Below are 27,312 nucleotides of genomic sequence, written 5' to 3'. Positions count from 1 at the left end.
GAAGGTCACCACTTCCTCCTGGATCACACTGGTGGCACATAGGCAAGTGCAAAGCTGCTGCAGTGAAATGGGGTGCTTACCTTGTGTGTCTTGTGCTCAGCAGATCTCCTGGCTCTAACATGCCCTGGGAGCACAGAGCCACCATCGGAATTCACATCTTCCTGGGGGAAGGGAAAAAGCACCCTTCTGAGCACCTCGTATTATATAGTATCAATAGTAATAACAACAACTACAATAATAATGAACATAACACTGCATCGAGCTCTGGGGCAGCAGCACAAGAGGGACGTGGAGCTGTTGGAGCGAGTGCACAGGAGGCCATGGAGATGCTGCGAGGGCTGGAGCAGCTCTGCTCTGGAGCCAGGCTGAGAGAGCTGGGCTGGGGCAGCCTGGAGAAGGCTCCTGAAGGGGAGACCTTAGAGCAGCTCCAGTGCCTAAAGGGGCTGCAGGAAACCTGGAGAGGGGCTTGGGACAAGGGCCTGTAGGGACAGGCCAAGGGGAATGGCTTGAACCTGCCAGAGGGGAGACTGAGATGAGCTCTTAGGCAGAAGCTCTTCCCTGTGAGGGTGCTGAGGCGCTGGCACAGGGTGCCCAGAGAAGCTGTGGCTGCCCCATCCCTGGCAGTGTTCAAGGCCAGGTTGGACACAGGGGCTTGGAGCAAGCTGCTCCAGTGGAAGGTGTCCCTGCCCGTGGCAGGGGTTGGAACTGGATGAGCTTTAAGGTCCCTTCCAACCCAAACCTGTCTGGGATTCTATGATTCTGTGATTATTAAAGCAATTCATTTTCTTCCATTTAAAAGAAATAAAACCCACCTAAAATATTGCAACTTCGGACTTCAAATGCCTCCCTGCCCCAGTCATGCCTGAGTAACACATCAGCTATACACTTACTGTACCTTAACATACCTGATTGGAATAAAACCATTATTAATGCCCATTAATGCCTACACGTTAACCTGCCACTTGGTGATATTTGCAGTGCTCAGGATTTAGGCTAATAAACTTTTAAGGCACACACAGTAAAGCTTGTGCAAATAGTTACTGGCATGGTTTGTTCTTCTTCATATTAGCAACGGTAAATTATCTACTTGCTGTTGTAAAGACGATGACATTCCTCACTGCTGGATATCTCTGGGTACAGCAGTGATTCCCTGAACCACACAGTGAGAGCACTGTAGTGTGGCTCTGGTGAATATCTTAATATATATGTTGATGTATAATAGATATAAATCTCTATATATACATAATTAAATATATATTATATACATATGAAGTATATATGAGATATATATATATGAATGAAAGCTCGGCATCTCCTTGCACCCAAACCTCAACCCTGCCAGAAGGACATGAAGGAGAGGGAAAAATCACTAGTTATTTAGCACTATTCCCACTTTTTTTTTTGCTGCAGAAACAAAGAGCAGGATTAATCTCAATTTATTTCATCTAAAAGTAAGCGTTGAGGCTTTTAGATGGTTAAAGTTAAGGGAAAGTAAATCCTAAGTGAAGGGCTTCCAGGAAATGCTGCTTGGGGCAGCCCTGGACATTACGCTGTCAGGTTTTTGGGGATAATAGCAAAATATCCTGTTTTGCTGGATATTCACTGCCCGGATGCGAGTTTTACCTAATGGCAAATGAACTCAGGAAGTTTCTGACTCACCAAAATACGTAAAGGATTAAAAAAAATAGTATTTTGGTCCAATTAAAATGGAAATTCTTTACTGAAAGACAGCGAGGGTGACGGAAGGAGGAATAAAAGACAAGTCAGGGATGTGCTGGTACAGCTTGTTCAGGGGAGGGCCCATCAAGGCTCTGTTTTTTAATGGGACAAGCAAGTGGAACATCTCCAGTGCTTACATGGAAGTGACTTAGATGGGTCAGATGGTCCCATTAGATGAGACCACGTGGATTTCTCATGATAGTTCATCCTTAACTCTTAAATGTTGTAAAAACCAACTCTTTGCACTGATAGCAAAGAACTTTTAGCTCTAAAACACTGCTTCTCTTCAGCACGGGTCCACGTTCAACTCACAGACATGCTGAACAGCATCACAAGGCAGCGGTAAAGCAAGAATGGGCTGCTGAGACCTGACTGAGGTTTGAAGGTGACCCGTGTGCCTTTCATCTCATAGAGCTGCCATTTACTGGGGTGCTGGGAAATTGCAGGGGGTAATAACTTGCCTTCCTTCTGCAATTCCTCTGCAATTTCAGCAGTTTCCTGCTTGGAGGTGCCAGCAATAAGGCACCTCTAAGGAAAGGAGGGAGGCTGCTGCTTTCTAAAGGAATGATTTACTGAGGGTGGGTGACGGTGTGAAAAAGAAGGGAAAAGAGAGGAAGAAGGAAGGAACAGACAAAATTAGAGCAGGGAAGAGAAAAATGACAATAAAAGGGGAATGAAACAATATGCCAAAAAACACAGGAAAAAGGGAAAAAGAAGAGGCCAAGCAGATACCAGGCAGGAAAATTGTGACTATGGGGTTATCCACATGGAGATAACCAGGATAACCAGGGGCATTTATCTGAATTAAGTCTAAAAATGAACTACCTTTACTGCATGGGAGATGGAGGAGGCAGGGGTTGGCTGTTAAGGTCTTGGAACACCAAAGAAGCGGCTCACCCATAGAAAGAGTAACCGGTCGCTGCTCCTTGCACAGACACACGTACCTGGGCTCATCCTGCCTCTGTCTATCAGTGAGTTTGCTTCCCCATTAACTCCTGCCAGGCAGTAATTGCACCTCTGAGATGAAGCTCTTGGGCTATTACTGCTGCTTCTCTCCAGGGCCTCATGAACCTTTTAACAGGTAAAATTTGTGATTACAGCTGCTGCTGACAGGAAAACAACTGGCTCTCTTCCGCTCCCTTCGCATCACTGGGTTCACTCTGAGAGCCTAAATGAGCTGGAGCTGCAGGGAGAGAGGGGCTGCTGCTGTTCCCCTGCCTCTGGACCACACTTTTGCATCCTCCTGAGGATAAAAGAGACTTTACACCAACTGCAAGTGAGGAAAACACTCTTGGGGTGCAGATCCCATCGTGCTGGTGGGGGTTGAAGAGCCTTAAACTTGTGGCAGCCCTTCCACTTTTACAAACACCCCTACCAAAATGGGGATCATAGAATCCCAGACTGGTTTGGGTTGGAACAGACCTTAAAGCTCCTCCAGCTCCAACCCCCTGCCATGGGCAGGGACCCCTTCCACTAGAGCAGCTTGCTCCAAGCCCGTGTCCAACCTGGCCTTGAACACTGCCAGGGATGGGGCAGCCACAGCTTCTCTGGGCACCCTGTGCCAGCACCTCAGCACCCTCACAGGGAAGAGCTTCTGCCTTATCTCCAACCTGAACTTCCCCTGTTTCAGTTTGAACCCATCACCCCTTGTCCTATTGCTACAGTCCCTGTCGAGGAGTCCCTCTCCAGCATCCCTGTATTCCATCCTCAGATACTGGAAGGCTGCTACATTCATCACACACACGAGCAGGAAGGGTGATGCTATCTGCCTATCTTTCCAATAGCTCTTCATTTGATAGGGAATTCTCTGGACTGGGATTCAGGGAAAGGTGTTTGATAACACCACAGCTCAGGATTGCACCAACGATTACTGCCAAACACCTTGATGCAGCATCACTGTAGGGTAGCACTGACATTGCACCCACTAATCCATAGGGCTGTTGACCACCAGCCCCAACAGGGCAGCAGGTCATCTCTGCCAACCCAAAGTGAAAACTTTTCCCTCTCCCAGCCCTCTTTGCTCTGCTCCTGATAACCCAGGGAGCGATGGACAGGGAATCACCTTCTCATCCCATCTCCCTCCAGCCTGCTCCCGGGGTTAATCAACTTGAGCTCTAATTTCCCCTTTGAATTACAAGTATTCAGCTCCCTCCCTCTGGCTCTCCTCTGCCTTTCACCACAAGATTAAAGAGCTCTTTAACATTCGGTATGTTCTCCCTGTGAAAACCTCGGATGCAGAAATCAAGTCATCTCAGGCACTCTGAACTGGGCTAAAAAGTGACCAGTCTTGGGTCTCTGGTGATAAATGAGCCTGAAAGCTGCTTACAAATCAGTTTTGGGGCTCTGCTCTGAACTTCCCATGGGGATTTAATAACAAAAGCATTTCCAACAGGACACAGAGATTGGGTTTGGTCCTTGGGATGCAGGGATTAAATTAACTGCTTATAATGATGAATGAGGACAGTTCTTTCTGCCCAAATGCCACAGTTGACAGGGCCACACAGTCCTTTTTCCTTCCCAGTGCCAATGGCCACAGTGTCTGGGCACAGAGATGGACTTAGCTTCCAGACATCCAACAAACAGGGATCACTCCCATTTCATTGAGGAAGGAGATGCTGTGTGAGGTATTCTGATTTATTAAACAACTCCACACAGGGATGTATGTGTAGCCTTTAGGAATCTGCTTCCCAAAAAGCATCCAGAACAGCTGGATGTCCACAGTTTCAAATGGAGCGACAGATTCGGGATACCCCCATTGCATGGTCTATGGGTACAGGTCCATAGGGACTGAGCTCTACCTGCTTTCAAGAGCAGGACACCAAAAAGCTGCCACCTCAGCCAGCATCGTGCAGCCCAATCCCATAGGAAATGAGGGGGTTTAGGCTCCATCCATTTGTTCTTCCAGGTATTTCTCCAGCTTAACCATTCCCAGCCAAGCGAAATGGTGCATCCAGGAGGAGAAACAAAGCTGATGGATGTTCATGGCACAGGCCACCATCTCCAGAGCTACAGCGAACACACATACAGATATGTGGGGTGTGTGAATGTGTGTTTGTGCTGGGAGCCCTCTCGTGGCTGCTGCCACATCCTTTATTCCAGCTCCATGATTCAATGTGTGTTAGATGGAAGCAAAAGGGTTCAGCAGATCTCCTCCAACAGCATCTCCCCACTGTGAGCTACTCCCTCATTGCTATGCCTATACACTCATTAATGCTGTTCCTATCCATAACTGTGGCTGTAGTTGTAAGCAAACAGCAAAGGGATTTTTCAGTTCATTTTTTAAGCCTGTTGGGATCCTGTCTCCGAGTATTCCCCAAAAGAGCATTCCCCCCATCACACAGCAGCACATCATTGTGCAAAGGTGTTAAAGCAGCACGGGATGAAGGCATTTTCCCTCTCCATCACTGGGGATGGTGTCACTCAATGTTAGGGTCTGTGCACTTACAGTTACAATGATGTTCAAAGTGGAGGGTGCTGGGTCTGGTACATGGCAGAGGAGCATGGTTTGGGTTCTCAGGACAAAACGCATACCAAGGAGGGCAGAAACCAAAAGGGAAACTGGATGCTAGGGATCAGACAACCACACTGCAGCAATCTCACAACTTACTGCCCATCAGCTGAGCTGTGGTAACTGCTGCTACCAGCTTGAATGCACCCTCCAACCTTGCTGAAAATGTTATAATCTCTTACACATACACTTTTAAACCAGCTCTAACTCCTGCCTATGGAAGAACCCTCTACTTTGCTGCTGTCCTGTAGCTAAAGTGCAGCAACAAACCACTTTAGACCTTGAAGGAAGAGGTAAAGTGAATCACTCTGCATCATGTTTCAACTGGGACATCACCTTGGCTCACGCGATGCACAAAGGCTCATTACATTACAATTTGCCCTTGTTGGTGAGTCCTTAAAAAGGAGAAAATCCCAAATTCCTGCTTAGACACTAAAATCCTCTTCTTTAAAAGAGTCAACCTCCGCATTCCACAGCTGGGCTCAGGAGGGTGCATACCAGAGTCTAAAACACTAACTCTGTGCAGGGAAGCCACAGGGTCTATGAACTATTCTGAGATACCTATGGAAAGTAAGTAGGCAAAGGAAACATCTTATCAGGACATATCTTCACTGTCTGGGGTCTGTGTTGTTGCTGGAGCTGAGTTTAAATAGTACTGAGAATCATCAAGTATTCAGTCAGCCAAGCCCAGATAATGGATGGATGCTGTGGCCAGATGGATTTGGATTAGGAAGAGATTTCACTTCTTTTTCCCACAAAACATTTTCCAAGGGCTCTGTCTGTATGCATTGGACATGGTTGGCCATGAGCTTCCAGCCCAGGTCCCACTTCCAAGTACTACTGTCCTGCAGGGATGTGCGAGGAGCTGCCCCAGAGCAATGGTTGAGAGATGTGCATCCCGGTCACTCCCAGTCCATCACTTATCTCCATAGTGGTCTAATGCCCAGAACTGCTGGGGAAGACCTACATGGCTGATGTCCTGCTGTGGTTGTCCTTCCACCCTGTCCTCCAAGGACTCCTGAAGCTCCGTGGACTGATTTCCTTGTACATCGTCTTCTGGGTGTGATGGGGGCGCAGCCAAGCTCTGCAGAGGGTGATGGATAAGTGACAACGTAGTATCACTAATAACCAGGGCAGAAGATGGAAAGCCAGACCCTTTTCCAAGCTCTGACACTGATTCATGCAGAGATCCTTTTCCTTTCTCTAACTTAGTGTTTCACTGCAGTAAAATAGGGCAAACCTCACAGAACTGCAGTGATTTGTCCAGTCAAGCTCTAAGAAGAGTAACTCCTTTGCATCTATTAAACCAGCACTAATGAAAACCTAATTAAAAGTCACCGAACAGGCATTTACTTACACTGCTGAGAGAAGTGTTTGTCCCTTTTGAGTCTCTCTGCTTCCTTCCTTCCTCAGGTGTTTTCTCCAAGGGCTCAGGAGGGTCTCCTAGGGACTGATACTCAGGTTCAGAACCACCAGCAGAAGGCCCCTGTGGAGACCAAAGCAAGTTACTGCCTTTCCTAAGCCAAGACATCATCCACAATACACTATCAACGCTGCCATTTATCCAACAGCAAGCTCAGAGCCAGCAGGACAAGGCTGGGGAACCAAGATGCCAAGACCTTTCTTGCACTTTACTTTGGCAAGTGCCACCTAGACGGGCTGGCCCAGATGGTCCCCAACCCCTTCTGCCAATTCAGATGGGCTCCTAAAGCCCAACAGAGACAGTTTTGGTGTCCCTGTACCTCAAATCCCAGCAGTTTGGTATGCTGGTATGCATCCAGTTTGTGTCTCCTGGTGCAAACACATCTACTGGTGAGCACTTCATGCCCTCTCAAGCTCCTAAAGTGCTACCATCATCTAGGTTGCAATGATCCTGAAAAGCAACACATCTCCCCTGAGACCACAGCAGGAGCCTGGGGCTGAGAAGGGATGAGCCTGGCTCACCTTGCCTAAGTGCCTGGGCAACAGGGTCATCACTGAACCAACCAGAGGAAGACAAAATCATCAGGAGCTGGCTCCAAACAGCTCTTGTGCTCCAGTTAGAGACAGCATTTCCTACCAGTGACCTACAAGAAGAGGATAAGCAAAGCCCCACCACTGCTGCAGGCACTATTTCCTGGACTATCTCTTATCAGGACTGTCTGATCAGGCAAATTAAGATCCATGACTCCTCCAGCAGCTATGAGATGATCTGGATATAGCCCTCTGATGTCATTCATGGAGGTGTGCTGCAGTTTGGGTCCAGCATGGAGAGTTAGCCTTTAAATTGCTAGTAAGTTCCTAATTCCCATAAACACAACCTGTTGCTTGAAGTTGCAAAGGATGCAGGTGACTAGATCACCTATAGCAGTTAGCCTGGTTACTGAAGCAAATGAGGGCTGTGGAGTCATGGTAGGGACTCTTCTCTTGTGCAGTCTCAATCCAATCTAACAGCAGGATTGGCTCTATTCTTGCCAGGGCAGGAGAGATGCACCTTGACTACAGCCTCCAAGTGAGGAGAAGTTGCAGGGCGTGTTCAACATGTAACCAGCATGGAATGGCTTGAAACCAGCCCAACCTGTGCTGGGTTTTGGCTCAGAAGACAAGGGTGGAAAGGAAGGGAGGATGAAGATCAGAAGGAGGCATCATTGGAACACGGAAGCTCACAAGAAGCTTGTATACATTTGATATGCAATCTCCTAATGTTATTTCTGCCCCAGACCAGATGGAGCATAGATCCACACTTCATAGAATCAGAGAGTGGTTTGGGTTGTAAGGACCTTAGGATCATCCAGTTCCAAACCCCTGCCACAGGCAGGGGCACCTCACACTAGATCATATCACCCAAGGCTATGTCCATTGTCTTTGTAACCACCCTTTAAACACTGCAATGAGCTCATCACATGTGAGTTCTTGGAGCTCAAGTTTGTCATCACCACATCAACCCATTTATTTTGATGTTGCAATCACTGGTGTTTGATACTACTCATAATGCCCCAGTCAGCACGGAGGTAACAGAAGCAGCACAGAACCTGGAGGTGGAGGATCAGTTTAGGGTGCCAGGGTCTGCAGACTCCCTAAGGTGAAAATAAACAGCAGAACAGATGGATGCTGGAGAGGGGCTCTTCATCAGGGACTGGAGTGACAGGCCAAGGGGTGATGGGTTCAAACTGAAACAGGGGAAGTTCAGGTTGGAGATAAGGCAGAAGCTCTTCCCTGTGAGGGTGCTGAGGCGCTGGCACAGGGTGCCCAGAGAAGCTGTGGCTGCCCCATCCCTGGCAGTGTTCAAGGCCAGGTTGGACACAGGGGCTTGGAGCAAGCTGCTCTAGTGGAAGGGGTCCCTGCCTGTGGCAGGGGTTGGGACTGGATCAGCTTTAAGGTCTTTTCCAACACAAACCATTGCAAAATCCCATGGCTTCTAGCTACTTCCATCAACAATAACAGTAGACTGATTGCTTTATTTTCACTGAAAAGAGTGTTTTGCAATCCCATCAGTTTAACCTGAAGATCCAGAATTCTGATATGCGCCATTAGCCTCTTCCAGCTTGACTGTTTCTTCAAGTGGCTTCAAGTCACCACAACCTGCTTAATGACAGAGGTGACCCTGAATCCTTCAATGACTCATTTCTGAATCTCATTTCCTCCAAGGTCTGTGTGCCCCAAGGCTGACAGATGACAATACTCACACTGTGCTCAGTGACATGCAGAGCTGCTGGCTTTCTCATGGAGGTTTGGCTTGTCTTGGAGCCACTGAGCTGCTGCACCAGCACATCCAGCCCATCCCGCAGGAGTGCGTTGGAGAGGTCCTTCAGCAGTGCCAGCTGCAACCAGTAGAGACCATTAAGGCAGTAGCACAGTGCACCCTCCTGCCTAAGAGCTCATCTCAGTCTCCCCTCTGGCAGGTTCAAGCCATTCCCCTTGGCCTGTCCCTACAGGCCCTTGTCCCAAGCCCCTCTCCAGCTTTCCTGCAGCCCCTTTAGGCACTGGAGCTGCTCTAAGGTCTCCCCTTCAGGAGCCTTCTCTTCTCCAGGCTGCCCCAGCCCAGCTCTCTCAGCCTGGTTCCAGAGCAGAGCTGCTCCAGCCCTTGCAGCATCTCTGTGATATAACATGGCGAGCTGTAAAAGGACATGCCATAACCCTGCCTTCTTGTGAGTGCAGTGCTGGACCTGGGTGAGCACACATCATCTCCAGAAGGCCACAGGGAACAGATAGAAAAGCTTAATTACAATCACCTTGTCAGAAGAGGGTCAAAGCTTTACAAATATGTAAAGGGTGAGTGTCAGGATGATGGAGCTAGGTTTTTTTTCAGTGACGTCCAGTGATAGGACAAAGGGCAATGGGTGTAAACTGGAGCATAGAAGGTTCCATGTTAACATCAGGAAGAACTTCTTTGCTGTGAGAGTGACAGAGCACTGGAACAGGTTGCCCAGGGGGGTTGTGGAGTCTCCTACATTGGAGATATTCAAGGCCCGCCTGGACAAGTTCCTGTGTGATGTACTCTAGGTTACCCTGCTCTTGCAGGGGGGTTGGACCAGATGATCTCTTGAGGTCCCCTCCAACCCTTGGGATTCTGTGATTCTGTGAAAGCATTCCTACCTTGATACCATTTGCTTCAAAAAGCCTCTCCAGATCCTGCAAGAGGAAAGAAGGGTCAGAACTTCCCCTCTCTTGTCCAGACCAGGAAGCTGGTGCTGTGGGTGGCAGACAGCTAAGCTTATGGACCCAAACCGGGTCCCCTCTGGCACCCTAACCCCAGACAGAGGGAGGTGTTTCCAACATCAATATGCTCTGTAAATCTTATTTACCTGCATTTCCACTCCTTTGCCTGGTGGACCCGGTTCTCCCTTCAAATGAACAAGAACAACCCATTAACTAAGTCATTATCCCAGTGAGTAGCGAGAAGAGAAGCTCTGAGAAGGGGCAAGAGTCACATATGTGACTCTTACTCTGCTACCAGCTGATGCTATAACCCCAGATTAAGCCCCATCAGGCTCAATCCTCCCCTGGTCAATGGGCTCCTTCACTCCTCCATTGAATACAAAAGCTGTCTGCATATATAGGGCAGGTATGGACCAGAGCCAGACAAGAGCATCATCAAAATGACGTTTGGACCAGAGCTTTGCACAATCCCCTTCTCCAACTCTTGGCTATGTTCAACATGTAAATAAGCAACAGTATTTGAGGCCCCTTGGTGCCACCAATGCTGTCACTGTGGTGGCAGCAGTGCCGAGGTAGCAGCAAAGAGAAGGGTGGCCAAGGTGCCACCATGGTTGACAGCCCCTTCTGGATGTGGCCAGTGGTGCTGGTGGCCCTACTTCACACGATGCAGTCTGGGTCAAATACGGGTTGGATACCCAAGAGCAAGTCACATAGTCAGGCTGTCCATCTCTCCTTGCTCTCATGGTGACACTCTCCATGTGAGTGATCCTCCACCACCACCAAAGATGAAGCTACAGATGAGCTGCAATGGCTTGGGAGGTCCAGCACTGCAGCAAGGGACATCTGCTGAGGTGGGGGTGACCTGCCCCTCTGATGGGCTTCATTTCACTGAAATCTGCTGTCTGCATTGACAGATTCCGGTGGAATGAAGGGCACCAGGAAGGCCCCAGTGGTGCTGCAGCTCCATGCCAAGGTTAAGGATGCATCTCCATGAGGTGCAGGAACTGCAATGGTGCGCTGGTTGAACTGGGTACATCTGAGGCTCCTGGATAAGTCTTTGCCTTTACAAGGACCTGGATCTCATGCCAATCAGGAGATCTACCTGTACCCACTGATGCTGCTTTCTGTACCCTTTTCCTCTCCATCGACTGAAGGAGTTGGTTCCAACTCTAAAGTTCTCTAGATGTGTGTGGTATCAGAAGCCATTTCTTTCATCCCTTTCTGATGTGTTCTTCAACTTGCAGTGGGGAGGAAAGGAAAGAAACATTCCTGAACAGTTTAGAACTTCATTCCATTCAACTCCTCAACAACATCTCCTGACCTGAATATTGTGTATCTGCTTCATGGAGTTGTAGGACTACATCATCACTGTGACCACACGCTTCTGAGCCCATCTCAGAAACTGCTTTGAAAACCCAACCTTTTAGAGAGCCAGAAGAGACGTGAGATGGATGCTCTACCCCTCCCCAACACAATGGCATCAACACAAAGATGATCCACGCATTCAGAACATACCTTTGGGCCCGGAGGACCTCTTTCGCCTTTCAATCCATCCTTCCCTCGATCCCCCTGTAAACAAGAAGGAACATGTTCGTTCTTTGATCCCTCTACAATTGCTAGTGAACATGGTGGTTTCATCATACATTGTGGCATTTCTTGCTTGCTGGCCCCAAACTAACAGCACTTTTTTCAGATGGACCAGCCAGCCTTGTCTTGTAACTATCATACTAATTCACACAATGAAGTTAAATTTGGAGCAGCTCTGCTTTTAGAAACACAGAATGGTTAGAGTTGGAAAGGACCTTAAGATCATCCACTCCCAACCCCCTGCCATGGGCAGGGACACCTTGGAGCAGGTTGCTCCAAGCCCCTGTGTCCAACCTGGCCTTGAACACTGCCAGGGATGGGGCAGCCACAGCTTCTCTGGGCACCCTGTGCCAGCGCCTCGGCACCCTCACAGGGAAGAGCTTCTGCCTTATCTCCAACCTGAACTTCCCCTGTTTCAGTTTGAACCCATCACCCCTTGCCCTATCACTCCAGTCCCTGATGAAGAGGATGATGCACTGTGGTTGGAGGATCTTTGTTGCTAGAGGTGGGAACAAGTATTTGCTTAAGGAGTTTCAGGCTATGTTTGCAAACTCTGTCTCGTAAAAGTAATGAAGCTACAGAATACACAACATGTGGAAAATAATCACATATTGAACTTCAATACCCACCTTCTGCAGCAAGGAGCTCTTACCTTGTCACCTTTCAGGGTAATGGTGTTCTCCAGAGAAGATACCTGCCAAAAAAGAGCAAGCTTTTATGCTTTTCTGTGCCACAGTCTCCTTGCAGCATCAATAACACACCACCTGTGGAGGGATTCATGCATATACCTATAGAGGAGCTAGCTGCATCGCTTTGCACCTTCGATAAGGCTAGAAGATAAATCCATTCCATAACATGCATGGTTGGAAGCAATACATTCTGGCAATGTGTCCTCTGTGGTACCCAGGATTCATGATAAATCCCAGTACGCCCCTTCCCTGAACAAATGTCTAGGTCAACAGCAGTAGGTGCTACTCACAGTGCTTCCAGGAGTGCCAGGCAGCCCAGGCTCACCCTATGAAGATACCCCCAACCCCGAAACCCAATAGTGAGTGGTGCAATTCAACATTTGAGCCCCCTAACAGACTCTTTCTCATGCAAGGTTATAAATGGGAATGTGCAAACCTACAGGTTCACCCTTGTCTCCTTTCTCTCCAGTGATCCCCTAGGAGGTGGAGAAAGAAACAGGATGAGAACAAGCCATGGTAGGAGATCTCAGCAGTCTCTTGCCAGCTGAGTGTTTGATGGATGAATAAGCCCATCTTTGAGCTAATGAAATCTGGGTTTCAACATCTCTCCTGTGATGGGTTCTCTGATATGTAATAAGGGGTGGGATTATGAACCTCTGCCTCAGTGGGAAGGCTCAGCAGGGACTTCCCTCTACTCAGTTTCACAACGTATGCAGAAACACCATGTCTTTGAGATCTCTGACAATGCTTCCCAAAGTCTTAGTGCTTCCCAAAGCTATTAGAGGGAGACCACACAATGCATAAGTGCGTAATTACCTTTCCTTACCCAATAGACTGAGAAGCATTTTGTTTCCAACAGTGTGGGTCTGGGGAAGGTTTTGTACACTCAGAACCCCCCCAGTGCCCATCCTGCTCTTTAATCTGTGCTCTAGGTAATCAATCAAGAGGGAGAAACAGCACTGATCTTCCCTATGAAGAGGAGATGCCCTTCCCCAGAAGACAGGGAGGGAGCTTTCTATGCCTTGCAGACGGTAAGGCAGAAGAAGAATATGGCTTTCTCCAATTGGCATTGCACTATCCCAAGTCCACCCTCCCTCAACTGCTCCTTTAGGGATTGCCTTACATCCTTTCCAGGTTGTCCGGTGTCGCCTTTTATCCCCTTCTCTCCAGGCCGTCCTGGGAGCCCTCGTGGACCCTGTAAGGAAGGATTTGGGGAAGCAAACAGAAATAGAGCTTCCAGCAGCTCAGGGAAGTAAATCCAACTAGAATGTTATCCCCTCCATGACTTTTCATGCACACGGATGTTTCTAAGTGGGGACTTTCATTGGGATGGAGAGGGAAGGAGCAACCTCCTCTGATGCCCCATCGTAACCTGGGCAGAAAATGATAGTAATAGCAACTATTACCCTGATTCCCCTCTTTCCTGGCTCTCCAGGGGCACCAGCTTCTCCCTGAAAGAGAGGAGTAACAGCTTTTAAAAGCTTGCTTCCATCAGGTTGAACCTTTATTGGTGATACTAATTTTACTGCACTTAAACCTGGAGGAAAAGTTTAATGGGAGAGAACCGAGTACACCTACCATTCAGTGGCTCTAAGGCAGGTTAGATCTCCTCTTTGGCATTCTTAATGTTTGGAAAGCCAGGACAAAGACAGGTTTATGGGATGTCTTAAGTTAGGGATGGTGTTTTACAGCAGTCCCATAAATGAAGTAAATGGGGCAGAAGGTGTAGGGTGACTGTAGAGTGTTTATATTTAGGGGTAGAATGAGGTTATTTCCACCAAACCCCACCGTTATTTATGGCAGTCTGTTTCCCACATCAGCTGCAGAGCAGAAGAACTATCTCCCAAAGAAAGCATCGTTTAGTTGTTTTTTGGTCTTTCTTTTTCAGCCTGTAGCTTTGGAAGATGAAACCAAAGCTAAAGTAAGAGAAAGAAAAGCCAAGGGCAAGATGAAGGGGATTCTTCATGGTCTCACCTAACCTAAGTACAAGTAAACAGGGAATATAGTGAGCATGGGTCAGCTTCAAAACAAACCAAAGGGATTTGTTTTCCAGCTGCTGTTTCATTAACCTATGCAGTGCCTTGCCCAGGGTTTTGAGGGTGATACGGGTTTATGTGGGCTGGAAATTAACGGAAGCAAAGTCTTCCAAGGGCTATTCAACCCATGAGACATCACCTCTCACAGAGGACATCCTGCTTTTGTATTGGTCTAAAGATGTCCAGGGATGTTTGTCACTGTTGGGGATGCTGGGCTGGACAGACCTTCACTCTAACTCAGTGCATTCCCTCTCTACACCACTATACCCACAGCTCCAGCTCTGAGCTGCATTTGGTCCTCATGTAACTCCGGGAGTTGTGGGCTCCCCATTGATTACCTTGGTCCCAGAGGTGCCTTTCCTCCCTGCTTCTCCCTACAACACAATGCAGAAGTGCTGGGTTTCACTTCCACCCATGACCAAGTCCTTTTTACCCTAATTCCCTACTCAGGTTAAGAGCTCTTGCTTTGACATCACCAGTGACTGAAGTCAGGGTGTGGAGCCTCAGGATCAGAAACGTGGCTTCCCTTGATGATCCCATTCCACTTGATCTTGAGGGACCAACTCAGTCCTTTGAACTGAAGAGATGTCTTCACTGCCTGTGGTTAGCAGAGGCTTTCCAGAAGCCAGTTATGATGCATTTGTGAGGGACCACCTTGTTTGATCCTAAGAAGTAACTATTATGCCCTCAAACCACAAGCAAGCCCTTGAGGGCTGCTGTGGCTGCACACTGTGCTAGTTCCCTAGTTCCATGACTCAATGATGAAAAAACATGATGCTGAATAACATCATGAATAAACATGGCCTAAAGCACACCCTGATGACAACATGCAAAGGATCTGCCTCCTCACTTGCAATGGGAGAGCAGGCAGATCAAAGGAGAAATTAGAACCCTCGATGAGCAAACCATCACGTCTAATCAGAGGTAGTTGTCCACAACCAGTTGTGTTGAGACCTGTCTCTTCCCCAGCCTGTAGAAGATGAATGAGTGGTCCCATCCTGTCACTTGTCCCTACTTGCTACTGCAAGGGCATAACGTGGAGTTGTTAGCTTGGTACAGAGCAGTACACCAAGCGGTTCAGCACGACATCAATCTGACTGGATTGATAGCTTCTACTTACATCTTTACCTCTTAGTCCGGTCTTGCCTGGTTTCCCAGGTAATCCTGGTTCACCTTTCTGTCCCTTCAGGCCTGTATCCCCCTAAAGAAAACAAGACTGTCGTTACATTCCTCTTCTGCATTTCATCGTCCTCATACTTCAGACACTATGCCCAGGTCCTATAGCCATGCAATTGCTTCCACGCTCCTGACTGAAGCTTGGGCTCAGAGCATTACCCTGTCCTATGATGGGCTGTGTTTATACTGCTTGCTCAGTGGGTTAGGCTGGAAAGCATCCATCTCTAATGCAGTCCATCCAGACTACACAACCAGCCTTGGCAGACACTGCAGGACAGACCTTTATGAGGTTCTCCACCTCCAGGAAGCTCTGTAGCTCAGCTGAGGTGGCCCATTAGCAGAGACCCAGGAGATGGGGCCTGTCTTGAGAGCATGGTGTGGACACAGGATCAGTTCCCCCTCCATGTTTTAAGTATTCCAGTGTAAAACCAGTTGAGCTCTCATTGATGGGTACCTGATTGATCTTTGTAAAAGTCACTTTCCTCATCACTCAACCACCTCACCATGCCTCATCCCAACCCAAAATACCCTTTGCTGCCTTTTCTGCTTTGCAACAGCATGGACACATCCTGTCTTGGATGTCTCTCCTTTACTGCTTTTGACATCCAGTTTCTCCATGCCCGTGAAGCTGATCCAGACTGGATATCCTATTCACTGGGCTATGTATGCATCATGCTGTAACATTTCCCAGATCCACATGCTCCTTCAGCCCAGCCTGGGGAGCAATGCTCTTTGAGAAATGCTCACAGTGAGACAGATTCATTGAACACCACATTAGGGATGTTTCTCTCGACTGTTTTAGAACCTTTGCAAGGAGGAATCCTAAAAGCCAGGATTTGCAGGGTTTTTTAAGGCCTTGTTAAAGATTGAAGAGCACCTTTTCATTGTTATTCTATGCAGGGCTCTGTGTGTCACACAGAGACTCGAGCAAAGCAGGACCTGTTTGGACCTTTCAGTGTTTAAGCCCTCCCCATGTTTTGACACAAGCCCCATGGCAATGATAAACCACCCCTGACTCAAGTTGCCTTGGGTGACACAGACATCAGTACATGTTGCAATCACTGCACACACTCACCTTCTGCCCTGGTTTGCCAGACAAACCTACATTTCCCTGCAGAGATACAGGCCATTAGTCACACGGAAAGAATGATACACGTAGAATAATCTCATAGAACCCCAGACTGGTTTGGGTTGGAAGGGACCTTAAAGCTCCTCCAGTTCCAACCCAGCCACAGCTTCTCTGGGCACCCTGTGCCAGCGCCTCAGCACCCTCACAGGGAAGAGCTTCTGCCTAAGAGCTCAGCTCAGTCTCCCCTCGGGCAGGTTCAAGCCATTCCCCTTGGCCTGTCCCTACAGGCCCTTGTCCAGGTTTCCTGCAGCCCCTTCAGGTATTGGAATTTAGGCACTGGATTTCGGGTGAAGGTCCTTCTGTTGTATCTAAAGGGTGCAAACATCAGGCTCACTGCTGCAAAGCTGCTCTTTGAAACCATTAATACTTGGTTGACCACCTTTGATAGAAGGTTGAGGACCACAAAGGTGTAAGCTTTGCAAGATTTTGCTGCTTTAAAATCGAAGGGACTATTGATGCCCATGTAGAAGGGCACACCGAGGCATTAACCCAACCCTTACTAGGTATCAGTGAACTCACATGGGAGCCAACAGAAGCTTGCACCTTCTTAGACACAGTTCCAGGAAGATAAAGGTCAAGTTCTCTTTTAGGACACGAAACCTTTGGAAATGGGGCTTCCTTGGCTCTGCTGTTTGCAGAGTTACCAGTTGAGCACTGACCATCTGTGCCCTCTTGCATGCTCATGAGTGATCCTCTTTCTGCACGCCTTTGCACTGACTGTGGATGACAAACCCCACCACACAAGACCACCATGGGCTCATCAAACACAGGGTGAGAGCCCAGCTCCTTGTCACCACCTCAGTATTAACTCCCTTAGGGATGAAACCCAGCAAATTCACATACATGGAAGCGACAGAGAGATTCTATCTCTGAGGCTCCCAAGTTGCCTTCTTTGCCCTCCCCTTTCCACATCCCAGCCTTTTGCCCCACTCACCCTGTCGCCTGGGTCTCCCTTTAGACCAGGTTGACCTGGAACGCCGAAACCTGGACTTCCCTGCAAAAAATCAATGATGATGTGTGCATCAGTGTAATGCAACTCTATGTACAACAGAGACGCAGCAAGAGATAAATCCCGTGCTGGTGCTGCCTTTCAGTTTACCTTTATGGCCACCATATAGAATCCCAGATTGGTTTGTGTTGGAAGGGGCCTTAAAGCTCATCCAGCTCCAACCCCTGCCACAGGCAGGGACCCCTTCCACTGGAGCAGCTTGCTCCAAGCCCCTGTGTCCAACCTGGCCTTGAACACTGCCAGGGATGGGGCAGCCACAGCTTCTCTGGGCACCCTGTGCCAGCGCCTCAGCACCCTCACAGGGAAGGAAGAGCTTCTGCCTTATCTCCAACCTGAACTTCCCCTGTTTCACTTTGAACCCATCACCCCTTGTCCTAGCACTCCAGTCCCTGATGAAGAGCCCCTCTCCATCATCCTTGTAGCTCCCTTCAGACACTGGAAGCTGCTCTGAGGTCTCCATGCAGCTTCTCTTCTCCAGGCTCAACAGCCCCAATGTTCTCAGCCTGTCTCCATATGGGAGCTGCTCCAGCCCCTGATCAACCTCATGGCCTCCTCTGGACTTGCTCCAGCATGGTCCCTCTCCCCTCCTAATCACACTCCTTGCCACTTCTGGGATATGCTGTTGTGGATATCCAACCTTCACTAGAGTTCTATTTGAGGAACCCAGCACGTGCTTCACTTACCCATCCTGATCTTGCAGACCTTGCCTGCAATTCTTCCATCACCATGCACACAACGTGGTGGCATGACCCTGCTCTACTCATTGTTGCACTCATGGGAACACATCCTATGCCATGCTCACTGTTGGCAGTCTTAACCTCAGCACTATTGTGCAGTCCCCTCAAGGGTTAACCTGCTTCCCATCCTTCCTGTAACTGTGTTTGGTGCTAAGCAAGATTCAGGAGGTAACAGCATCTCACCAGAGCAGCTTCCAAGCTCAGGACACAGCTTCCACACCTGAAGCTGCAGGAAAGGACAGAGCAGACCCTACTCATTTTCAACCATGGGCAGCTGCCTGACCTGAGCTTTCATAACTGCATCTCTCGCTGACATCCTTTCAGGGAGCTTTTGACTTCTAGATGGGACAAGTCCCCCCTTGGCTTTCAGCACATGGGTGCTCCTTGGTAGCAAGACTTGGGAAGGAATTCCATCTGCCTCAGAGTTTGCTTCGTGGACATGAACAAAATAAACCCTTCTACCCATAAAGGATGCACCAAGAAAAGCAAGTGTGTTACCTTCTCTCCTTTGTCTCCTTGCATTCCTTTGTCTCCTTGTGGTCCCAAGGCCCCACTTGGTCCAATGTCTCCCTGTACATAAAGGCATTCCCAAAGCTAATAATACCATGCAGGAAGCCCTGTTCATCTGGCTCCCTTGAGGTGCATTTTGCACTTCCAATGCACTCTGAAAACCATTCCATTGCCAAATCCACTCGATTTGGGGTTTACATTGAAGCTTTCTCTGTGGTACCTGGTCTTCTGCCATACAAAACTCATCACAGGACTTACACCCTCCCCAGCCATGCAACTGGTATGCTGTAAACCACCAAATGTACATTTATAGTGGTATAAGCAGGATAAAATCCCGATCTTTTATTTCTCTGAAGGGTGGCAATGAGGTTATCATTTAATAATTATCATTATCTTAAATATGTAAGATAATCCAGGCCACATTCTATCATGAGGCCACTGCAAAAACCCCAGCCCACTTCCTAATGCAGCCAGCCTGAAGGAATAGAGATACTTTGCTAACCAATGTTAAGCAGTCTGGACAGTAAGACCAATGAAGGGAGATTACTCCAACATCCAAGCAGAAGGAAAAGGGCAAAACTCATCCATATGGAGTAAAGGAGTTATGGAGGGCATCTCCTTGGGTTGAGAAATTCAATTCCCTCTGCTCATGGGGAGGCCAAATACTGCTTGAGGGGACTAAAGACATGGAGAACTCTCCATCCATGGGGATGCTCAGCACACAAGGCCCCAAGCAACCCGACCCAGCTTTGAAGTGGGGTCTATTTCAAGCAATAGATGGGATTAGAGACCTCCAGAAGTCCCCTCCAGCCTCAGTTCTGCTCTGATTTTATGTCAATGCCTCCCTTGGTTGGAAACCAGCTTCTGTGAGTGGCTGGATTTGCACTTGAGTGATGTCTCCCTTCCAAAACTAGCACATGGAAATCCCAGTTTTCCCTGCAGAATAGGGCTAGGAAGAGAATGACAGATACAAAATGTTAATAAAAGCAAAGAAATACCAGCAGGGCAAGGCTGTTGCTACTACTTCAACCTCTCCTCCTAGTCAATCACAAGGGAGATAGGATTCACATGGTGAAACATGGTACGACCTTCCCTGTTCCAAGCAAAGATCTCACCTAAGTTTCAAGCAGTGCTGATTAATGGACTTACCCTGACACCCTTCTTTCCTGGAGGTCCCAAAACCTGAGGATAAATCACAGAAATGCTCTCTTATTTAGGAAAAGGATGTTCAAAAGAGGGTCTATTCATTTTACCTTTTCCAAAGCAAGAGAATCTCAGCCTTGCTATGGGATAGGAAACCCATGACCAGCACTCATGGCTAGAAAAGACAACAAGCCAAATCCCAATCCCAGTGAAGCTTATGAGGAACCCCACCAACTTCAATAGGTTTTGGCTCCAGAGATGGGAATGAATGGTCACTCATGTGTGTTATTGGTAGCCTTCTCTTCTCTGCTGTAGCCTTCTCTAACACACACCAAGGACCAACCTTCAGACAGCAATGTCCCTGCTCATTCCAGTATCCTCCAGGACACATCAGTTTGTCCTGGTGGTGGATCTCAGTCCTTAAAACAACCTCCATGTGCTCCCTTGCAACAATGCCATGGGGCACGCAGAGGTGGCCACCACCAAGGTTTCACCTCAAAGCTGCCCTAGCATTTTGAGGACATGAAGAGCAGTGCTTCTTCAGCAGAGACTAAAGCATTCCCATAGGGAATGAGGAGCTAGAGCAGGAGAATAGGTCTGGAGCACAGCGTTTCAGTGCTGGGAGGCTTTATCCTTGTGTTTCCTTAATAGCAGTGAAGCTCCTTTGAGAAGACAGTGGGCAACTGGGGTGCAATGGCTGGGTATTCAAGAAGTGGATCAAGGGAGCAGAAGGCTGGAGGGACAGGGAACGGGTCTGTTAGTTCTTCCTGCAGTTCAGTGGGACACATCTCTCTTGGTCTATGGGCACTGCTGGTGGTGATGCCTTATAGCTATAGCACAAGAAGGGCTGTAATTTGCTCATAGTTACCCCCATAGCTGGAGCACCTGGAAATCCTGGGTTTCCCTGCAAGGCAAAAGGACATAAAATGAACAATCTGGGGCAGTGAAAAATACCTGCCCATTGCCTTCCCCCATCTGTTCCTTAAAACAGCCCAAAACTCATCTCAGAAGCACAAGAGCAAAACAGAGACGAGATGCTGAGCTTAAGCACCTCCCTGCTGGCTTCATCTATCTATAAACACACTCGACAGTGCTTGCAAAAGCTGCACACATGGAACAAGCTGGGACAGTCAGGATGGCTTCACCTGAGCTATTGAAGCATCTTGTGCTCTTACTGCTTTACTTACTTGGTCTCCTTTCTGCCCTGGAGGTCCTGCGAGTCCCTGTAAGACATCACAACAGAATTTCCACCAGGCTGAAATCAGAGTCAGCAACTGTTGGTCTCTTCTGCAGTGAGAAGCTCCCAGCCAGAGGGAAGAAGGAAGATCTTCAGCCCAATCTTTCACTAACTACGAGACAGATTGGCTATAAGGACTCTTGGGTGAGAAACAGAAATCCCCGTGTGATCTTAAGGTCCTTTCGAACCCTAACTATTCTATGATTTGATGCTGATCTCCAGGATGCCTTATTGCCATCTAGCAGGAGACCAAGTGGAGAGCTACAAGCTCTCACACCAGGTAAAGATACCAAAGATGGTCCTTTGCAAGCAAGAAAAGGTATGGAGATACTCATGAGATGCATGGGAGCTACAAGACTAGGTCAGTCCTTTCCATAACCCAGCCCCATGAATCTGCTCAGAACTGGACACTGAGTATATGGACCTGTTGTGCTCGCATGGCATTGCTCCTGCAAGGAACACTGACTCAGGGAGGACTCAGCCTACTTCTGTGGCTGTTCTTAGGAAGAAATATTGCTGTCTCTTTTGTTCTTTGAGGTGATTTTTGATCTTTGAGGCTATAACTAAATGCAAGCGCAGCTGCAGGAGCTGCAAACCTGAAACACAGCCCAGTAAAAGCAACCTGTGATACTCAGCATGGACCATCAGAGAGAATTCCAGGTTGGTTTGTCAGTGTTTGCTTGCTGCAGACTGTCCTGGGGACCTGCCACTGGGGCAAGGTCTATCCTCAAGCTGCAAGCTCCTTGAACCCTACAGTTATGTGGTGTGTACCTATGTGGCCCAGTTATATCTGGTCAAACTGGGAGAACCTTTAGGGGAGATCTCAAATCCTTCCCTCTGGATCTCCAGCCAGGTACCTCAACTGCTCTGTCCTGAGCCCAAAACCAGCCAGAGCTTCTTCCCCTCCTACTCTGCACTCCCATGCTGGCCAGTCTCACCTTTTCCCCTTTAACACCTCCTTGCCCTTTGTTACCCTGGAAAACAGAAGATGCTTTAGTTAAGGCAAAGCCCCAGTGGCAGAGCAGGATGAGACTGGAGGCTCCCATGCTGCAGAACACGCTGAGCATGTTCCCTCCACTGGAGACTGTGAAAGCAGGGAGGAAAGCAATGGAAATAAAAGCAAATGTTAAGTTTATCACATATATATCATATATAGCATGTTATATACCATATATAGCATGTTATATATATAGTCCATGCTATATTGCATATTAATTACCTGCAGAGTATCTAGAATATATTAAGGTTTCTTGTATAATCAAACATACTTTATATATAATGACTAATATTAAAATGCATGCATATTATAATACATAATGACTGTATAGTTATGCCATAATTATCTACCATATAATATACATATATTACTATATGTATGTACGGACTGGTCTGAGCTTGATCAGACTGAGCATAACCAAAAGGAGTAAAGTGAGATACTGGTCCAGGGCACAGTTACTACAGTTCTCTATGATACTACAGCTTCTCTATTTACATATGGCTTTTTCATCTTAAATTGCTAAAATCTCATAGAATCCCAGACTGGTTTGGGTTGGAAGGGACCTTAAAGCTCCTCCAGTTCCAACCCCTGCCACAGGCAGGGACCCCTTCCACTGGAGCAGCTTGCTCCAAGCCCCTGTGTCCAACCTGGCCTTGAGCACTGCCAGGGATGGGGCAGCCACAGCTTCTCTGGGCACCCTGTGCCAGCGCCTCAGCACCCTCACAGGGAAGAGCGTGTGCCTAAGAGCTCAGCTCAGTCTCCCCTCGGGCAGGTTCAAGCCATTCCCCTTGGCCTGTCCCTACAGGCCCTTGTCCCAAGCCCCTCTCCAGGTTTCTTGCAGCTTTATTTCCTGCTTGAGTCCCTTCCTTGTCCTGTGTCATCTTTGGCTTCACAGCAGAGTTACCAGATTTGAACTGGAGCTATATTTTTCCAGTCTCTTTCATCTGGCAGCATCTGAAGCCAAAATCATTCCTCTCCACCAATGCCACGCTCTTAAGTATGGCGAGAGAATTGGTCAAGGTTCTTTTTTCCTCCAAGAGTTGGAAAAAAATGGGCACTTCCATTAGAAGAATGGAACTTCAGGATGGGATCAATCACCTCTCACAGGGGTGATCTTTCTCCACTGGATATCTGGGAGTGAATCTGGCCTGGAGGAGGCTGTCAAAAATGCAGATGTGAGACAACCTGCTCTTTACACCTTCCTCCCCAAACACATTTAAAGTGAATTCCCACAGTTCTATAGAGTTTCACTGGCCACAGAAATGCCATTTATTATTTGATTAAAAAAACCACATCTTGCTACCATTCCAGGTCTGTGCAGCAATGACTCCCACAGACCAGGGACTGCTGATGTGTAGAATTACTCCCTCTTAGCTTTTGCGTAGAGGGTCAATATTCCCACAGCCTATGACAATGCGATGTGCTCTACAAATCTAAGGATGCCGCAATATTCCTGCAGTCTATGATGATGGTCAGAGCCAGACACTTTCCTTGGCACCTGAGTACCAGGCACAGGGACTCAGGTTCAGCATTTCAGTACCCACCTTTGGTCCTGGTGCTCCTGGAGGTCCCATAACCCCCTAGAAACAGGAGAAACAATGAAAACTCAGACTTTGAAACCCGATGTCTTCCCTTCTTAGTTTGTAACCACAGGATGTGCCCTCCAAGGAACACCTTGATAAGAGGTATTGGAGGGGACTCTGGAAACACTGAACCCTCCAAAGGGATTTTAGCTGCAAATCCCAATCAAAATTGCCAACAAACCTGCTCTCCTTCCTCCCCCTTCATTCCAGCAGTGCCAGGAATACCAGTTCCTGCAATCCCCTATAAGGAAAGCACAGCATTCACTCAGGAAAGCTGGTCCCCAAGGTTGCAGAATGTGGCATTCAATGGAGCAACCCTATATCGAGTGGACAGCAAGCATGCAGGGCTTGGGCCATGTCTGGGAGGAAACACTGTTCTTGAGAGCAGGAACCACAGAGGAGATCTTCCACTGACTGGAAACAAGAGGATGCAGAGGATGATAGACTTGGATGGAGATGGAGCATGTATTCAACCACACACAAACTCCAACCCCTACAAGCAGGGAGAGAAGGGGAATGGTGGAAGACCCCAGTGTGCCTCCCCACATGTCGACCTTCCTATTACTTTGTCTCAGCTATTCCTAGCTGATGGATTCAGCAGGTATCTAAGTAATGACCTTTTCTCCCCTTGGTCCAGGCAGTCCAGGAACACCATGTGGCCCCACAGGGCCCGGCAAGCCAGGTTTCCCCTGAAAAGAAAGATACAGCATCAAATCTTTCTCTTCCAAACCGGCTGTTACCAATCCTACTAAAGAAAAGGTTTAGTTTTAAGTCTGCAGAAACACAAGCAGAGAAATATATACCCTGGTGTCTACCTAGGGAGTTGGAACTGGATGACCTTAAGGTCTTTTCCAACCCAAACCGCTCTGTGGTTCTATGAACTGGCCATTGGCGAACCACTCACTGGCTCTCCTATGCCTCCCCTGTCACCCTTGAGGCCATTCCTCCCAGGAGGGCCCTACATGGAGCACAGGACAGTGTCACTGCATGTCCCAGCAGCCCTTTATGAGTCTTGATGGACACCTAATAGGTATGAAAGCCTATTGCCAGCTTAGAAATACTACTAATAAATGCTTCTCATCACATGCAGAAGTAAAGCCAATCTCAAGTACTTACCCTGATGCCTGAATCCCCTGGTTCACCCTGAAACACAAAGGACGATGTGAATTACCATAGGGTGGTAATTTAGAGAGGGGTCATCTGTAAGTCCCAGTAAAAAGCTCCTGCAGGCTGACAAACCCAGAGACCAAAATCCTCATCCCCAAGGGAAGATAGAGCTTTAGCAGAGGTTTCTGCTATCTTGAATGGTCCAGATACCTCAATTTGCAATACCTGGTGTCAACCCCTCATCCCTTTGGGTAAAGCAGGGGAGTTTAGGTCTCCTGGTGTCTGCTGCGTCTTTCTAACCCATCCCCAGTGCAAGGAGACATTTGGTGATGACCATCAGGCCAGTTTTGGCACAGCACAAGTGATACTGTGAATTCCACTCCAATCACTGCACAGCTGTCCTAGGGATGTTGTTGGAGCTGGAAAAGGCTTGGCAGCCATTGAATCTAGTCCCATGTCAGATGAGGCTAACTGTAACCATTCCAAGTTCCACCATCAGCTCTCACTGTGTTCAACAGCAGGGCCCTGATGATAGGCACACTTTGCAATGCCTCCTCTGATATCTCAATGAGAGAATCCCATGATGGAGAGGAGAAATGTGCATTCCCAGGGCCCTTGATTGAAGAGTATCCAGATTATGGGCTATGCTGCATCTCCTCCTTCTGTGGCATATCACAGAACCAAGCTTCAAATCACACTTACCTTGATGGGGATGCCTGGTGGCCCCTGTGGCCCTGGTAAACCTGGTGGTCCTGCTACCCCTGGAACCCCTGGCTGCCCTTTTTGTCCCTGCAACAATGAAAACCAGGATAGGGATGGATGTGGGCTCTCTCACTGCTCCCTTCCTTTCTCTGCTAGCCCTTGGGAGGCTGAAGGGTCCAGCACACCCTGGGTGTGATACTCACAGGGGGTCCAGGCTGCCCATTGCGTCCAGGAATCACCTCCACTCCTCCCAGTACATAGCCTGGTTCACCCTGAGCACAAAGGGAGAAGGATTCATTCTTAGCTTCACCAAGCAGACAGGCAGTATCATGACTTAGAGGCAACTTCATGGTGTGCAAAAGCAACTTTAAAGCCAAACAGCTGTTTTCAAACCACCTACTTGCAGAAACACCTTAACAGAGGTACCAGAACAGCTATGACATGAGGTTTGCTTACTGGCATGGAAGAAAATTAATCCCAGGGGAAGAATAAAAGGTTGGCTTTCAGCAGGATCTGTTCCATGATCTGTAGCCATACAGGTGGATGCAAGGAAGAAGGAGGAATGTGCACTGGGGCTTTGGGAAAGACAGAACAATTGCTCCTGGGATCTGCCTACAACCGGTCATGAAGCCTTACCTTTCTGTGTCCTAAAGGTATGCAAACAGGCTTGTTCATAATGGAAACTCAAAAAGGCAGAATGACCCAACTCAGGGCTACCTCCTTCTGCAAATAGCCAAGATGTGCCAAGAGCCTGTGACAAGGACTGAGCACTTTTCTCCATAAAGACATTAGCTTCCACCTAGCAAAGCTGAAGACCAACTCCCCAAGCTGGAGACTTGTGTAGGGCTTGTTAATGGAGCTCAGAAGCTCATATTAACCCAAGGTCACTGTGGATGCCCAGAAATTAGAGAGCAGAGCAATGCAGTAGCTTTTTGCCAATGAAACATAGGAATTAAACTCACTCTGTCTCCTTTTGGCCCCGCTGGTCCTGGATAGCCAGGAGATCCCTGGAATTAAAACACATCCTGCTTCATTAAACAGCAAAGCACCCATAAGACCATCATTGTGGAATGTTCACGTTACAGATCTGCTTCTAATAAAATTCCATTTGCTTTTAAAGTGAATATGAAAATAGATTTCTGTCCCAACATTGATGATAACCATGTATTTGTCACCTGTGGGGCCAGTGTGTTGTATGTCCTTCTCTAGTGATGGGTGCATGTAGGATGGACACCTGATGTAGTAACAGTACAGTATGCCCAAGAACCAATGGATGCTGTGCATTCTTACTTACAACATCTCCTTGGATGCCAGGAGGACCCTGCAAAACAGGAGAGAAAGATTAGAGAGCCATGGTTACTGTTCTCTTCAATGGCACTTGGACAAAGCTTGTTAGAGCAAATACATACCATGAGTCCAGGGGGACCAGGAGGACCTGTCCGCCCCGGTCTGCCCGGCAGCCCGGGAATGCCATCCTTCCCAGGTAGACCCTAAACATGGGGAAAGTAACAGCATGTAGGTTATGGGCCCAGACCTGCAAACCCAAAGAGCTTCAAGAACTTTGGGTATAACCCAAAGTGATGTACCTCTCAAAAAGCATCTCTTGTGAGAGTCCCCAGTTGCCAGCACACATATGTACACATATTAGTTCCCATTTGCCCAATTTTCAAAGCCACCATGGAACCAGATAGGCCAAAACACCAACGTGAAAGATCTGAAGATGATTCCTTGGTTCTAATCTCTTCCTTGGTTCTAACCATTTAGATAGATATTAATCAACTGAGTGGATGGTTCATGCTGGTGAA

At 48.1% G+C, this 27,312-nt stretch overlaps 1 protein-coding gene across 1 annotated transcript in view; it reads right to left on the bottom strand.

Moving 5' to 3' along the window:
* LOC133208732 (collagen alpha-1(VII) chain-like) overlaps positions 1 to 27,312 on the bottom strand; it is a 117,171-nt gene that overhangs the window by 47,424 nt on the left and 42,435 nt on the right. Inside the window, exons 28-56 of the mRNA XM_061346820.1 lie at positions 26,917 to 26,997; positions 26,802 to 26,828; positions 26,470 to 26,514; positions 25,711 to 25,779; positions 25,508 to 25,594; positions 24,815 to 24,841; positions 24,603 to 24,656; positions 24,316 to 24,387; positions 23,880 to 23,939; positions 23,660 to 23,695; positions 21,069 to 21,104; positions 20,750 to 20,785; positions 19,888 to 19,920; positions 18,727 to 18,798; positions 17,417 to 17,476; positions 16,429 to 16,464; positions 15,298 to 15,378; positions 14,516 to 14,551; positions 13,548 to 13,592; positions 13,265 to 13,336; positions 12,432 to 12,467; positions 12,105 to 12,146; positions 11,381 to 11,434; positions 10,012 to 10,050; positions 9,803 to 9,838; positions 8,893 to 9,027; positions 6,585 to 6,713; positions 6,195 to 6,311; positions 81 to 161 (exon numbers count right to left, since the gene is read on the bottom strand). Of these exons, the coding sequence (XP_061202804.1) occupies positions 81 to 161; positions 6,195 to 6,311; positions 6,585 to 6,713; positions 8,893 to 9,027; positions 9,803 to 9,838; positions 10,012 to 10,050; positions 11,381 to 11,434; positions 12,105 to 12,146; positions 12,432 to 12,467; positions 13,265 to 13,336; positions 13,548 to 13,592; positions 14,516 to 14,551; positions 15,298 to 15,378; positions 16,429 to 16,464; positions 17,417 to 17,476; positions 18,727 to 18,798; positions 19,888 to 19,920; positions 20,750 to 20,785; positions 21,069 to 21,104; positions 23,660 to 23,695; positions 23,880 to 23,939; positions 24,316 to 24,387; positions 24,603 to 24,656; positions 24,815 to 24,841; positions 25,508 to 25,594; positions 25,711 to 25,779; positions 26,470 to 26,514; positions 26,802 to 26,828; positions 26,917 to 26,997 (1,734 nt within the window). The remainder of the gene's footprint in view (positions 1 to 80; positions 162 to 6,194; positions 6,312 to 6,584; positions 6,714 to 8,892; positions 9,028 to 9,802; positions 9,839 to 10,011; positions 10,051 to 11,380; positions 11,435 to 12,104; positions 12,147 to 12,431; positions 12,468 to 13,264; positions 13,337 to 13,547; positions 13,593 to 14,515; positions 14,552 to 15,297; positions 15,379 to 16,428; positions 16,465 to 17,416; positions 17,477 to 18,726; positions 18,799 to 19,887; positions 19,921 to 20,749; positions 20,786 to 21,068; positions 21,105 to 23,659; positions 23,696 to 23,879; positions 23,940 to 24,315; positions 24,388 to 24,602; positions 24,657 to 24,814; positions 24,842 to 25,507; positions 25,595 to 25,710; positions 25,780 to 26,469; positions 26,515 to 26,801; positions 26,829 to 26,916; positions 26,998 to 27,312) is intronic.

This window comes from Neopsephotus bourkii, unplaced genomic scaffold (assembly GCF_033783945.1).
Source record: "Neopsephotus bourkii isolate Nb327-2 ecotype Australia unplaced genomic scaffold, CSIRO-AGI_Nbou_v1 NB_281, whole genome shotgun sequence".
NCBI lineage: Eukaryota > Metazoa > Chordata > Aves > Psittaciformes > Psittacidae > Neopsephotus > Neopsephotus bourkii.
The sequence above is the reverse complement of the archived record's forward strand: the minus strand, read 5'-3'. Positions and strand labels throughout refer to the sequence as shown.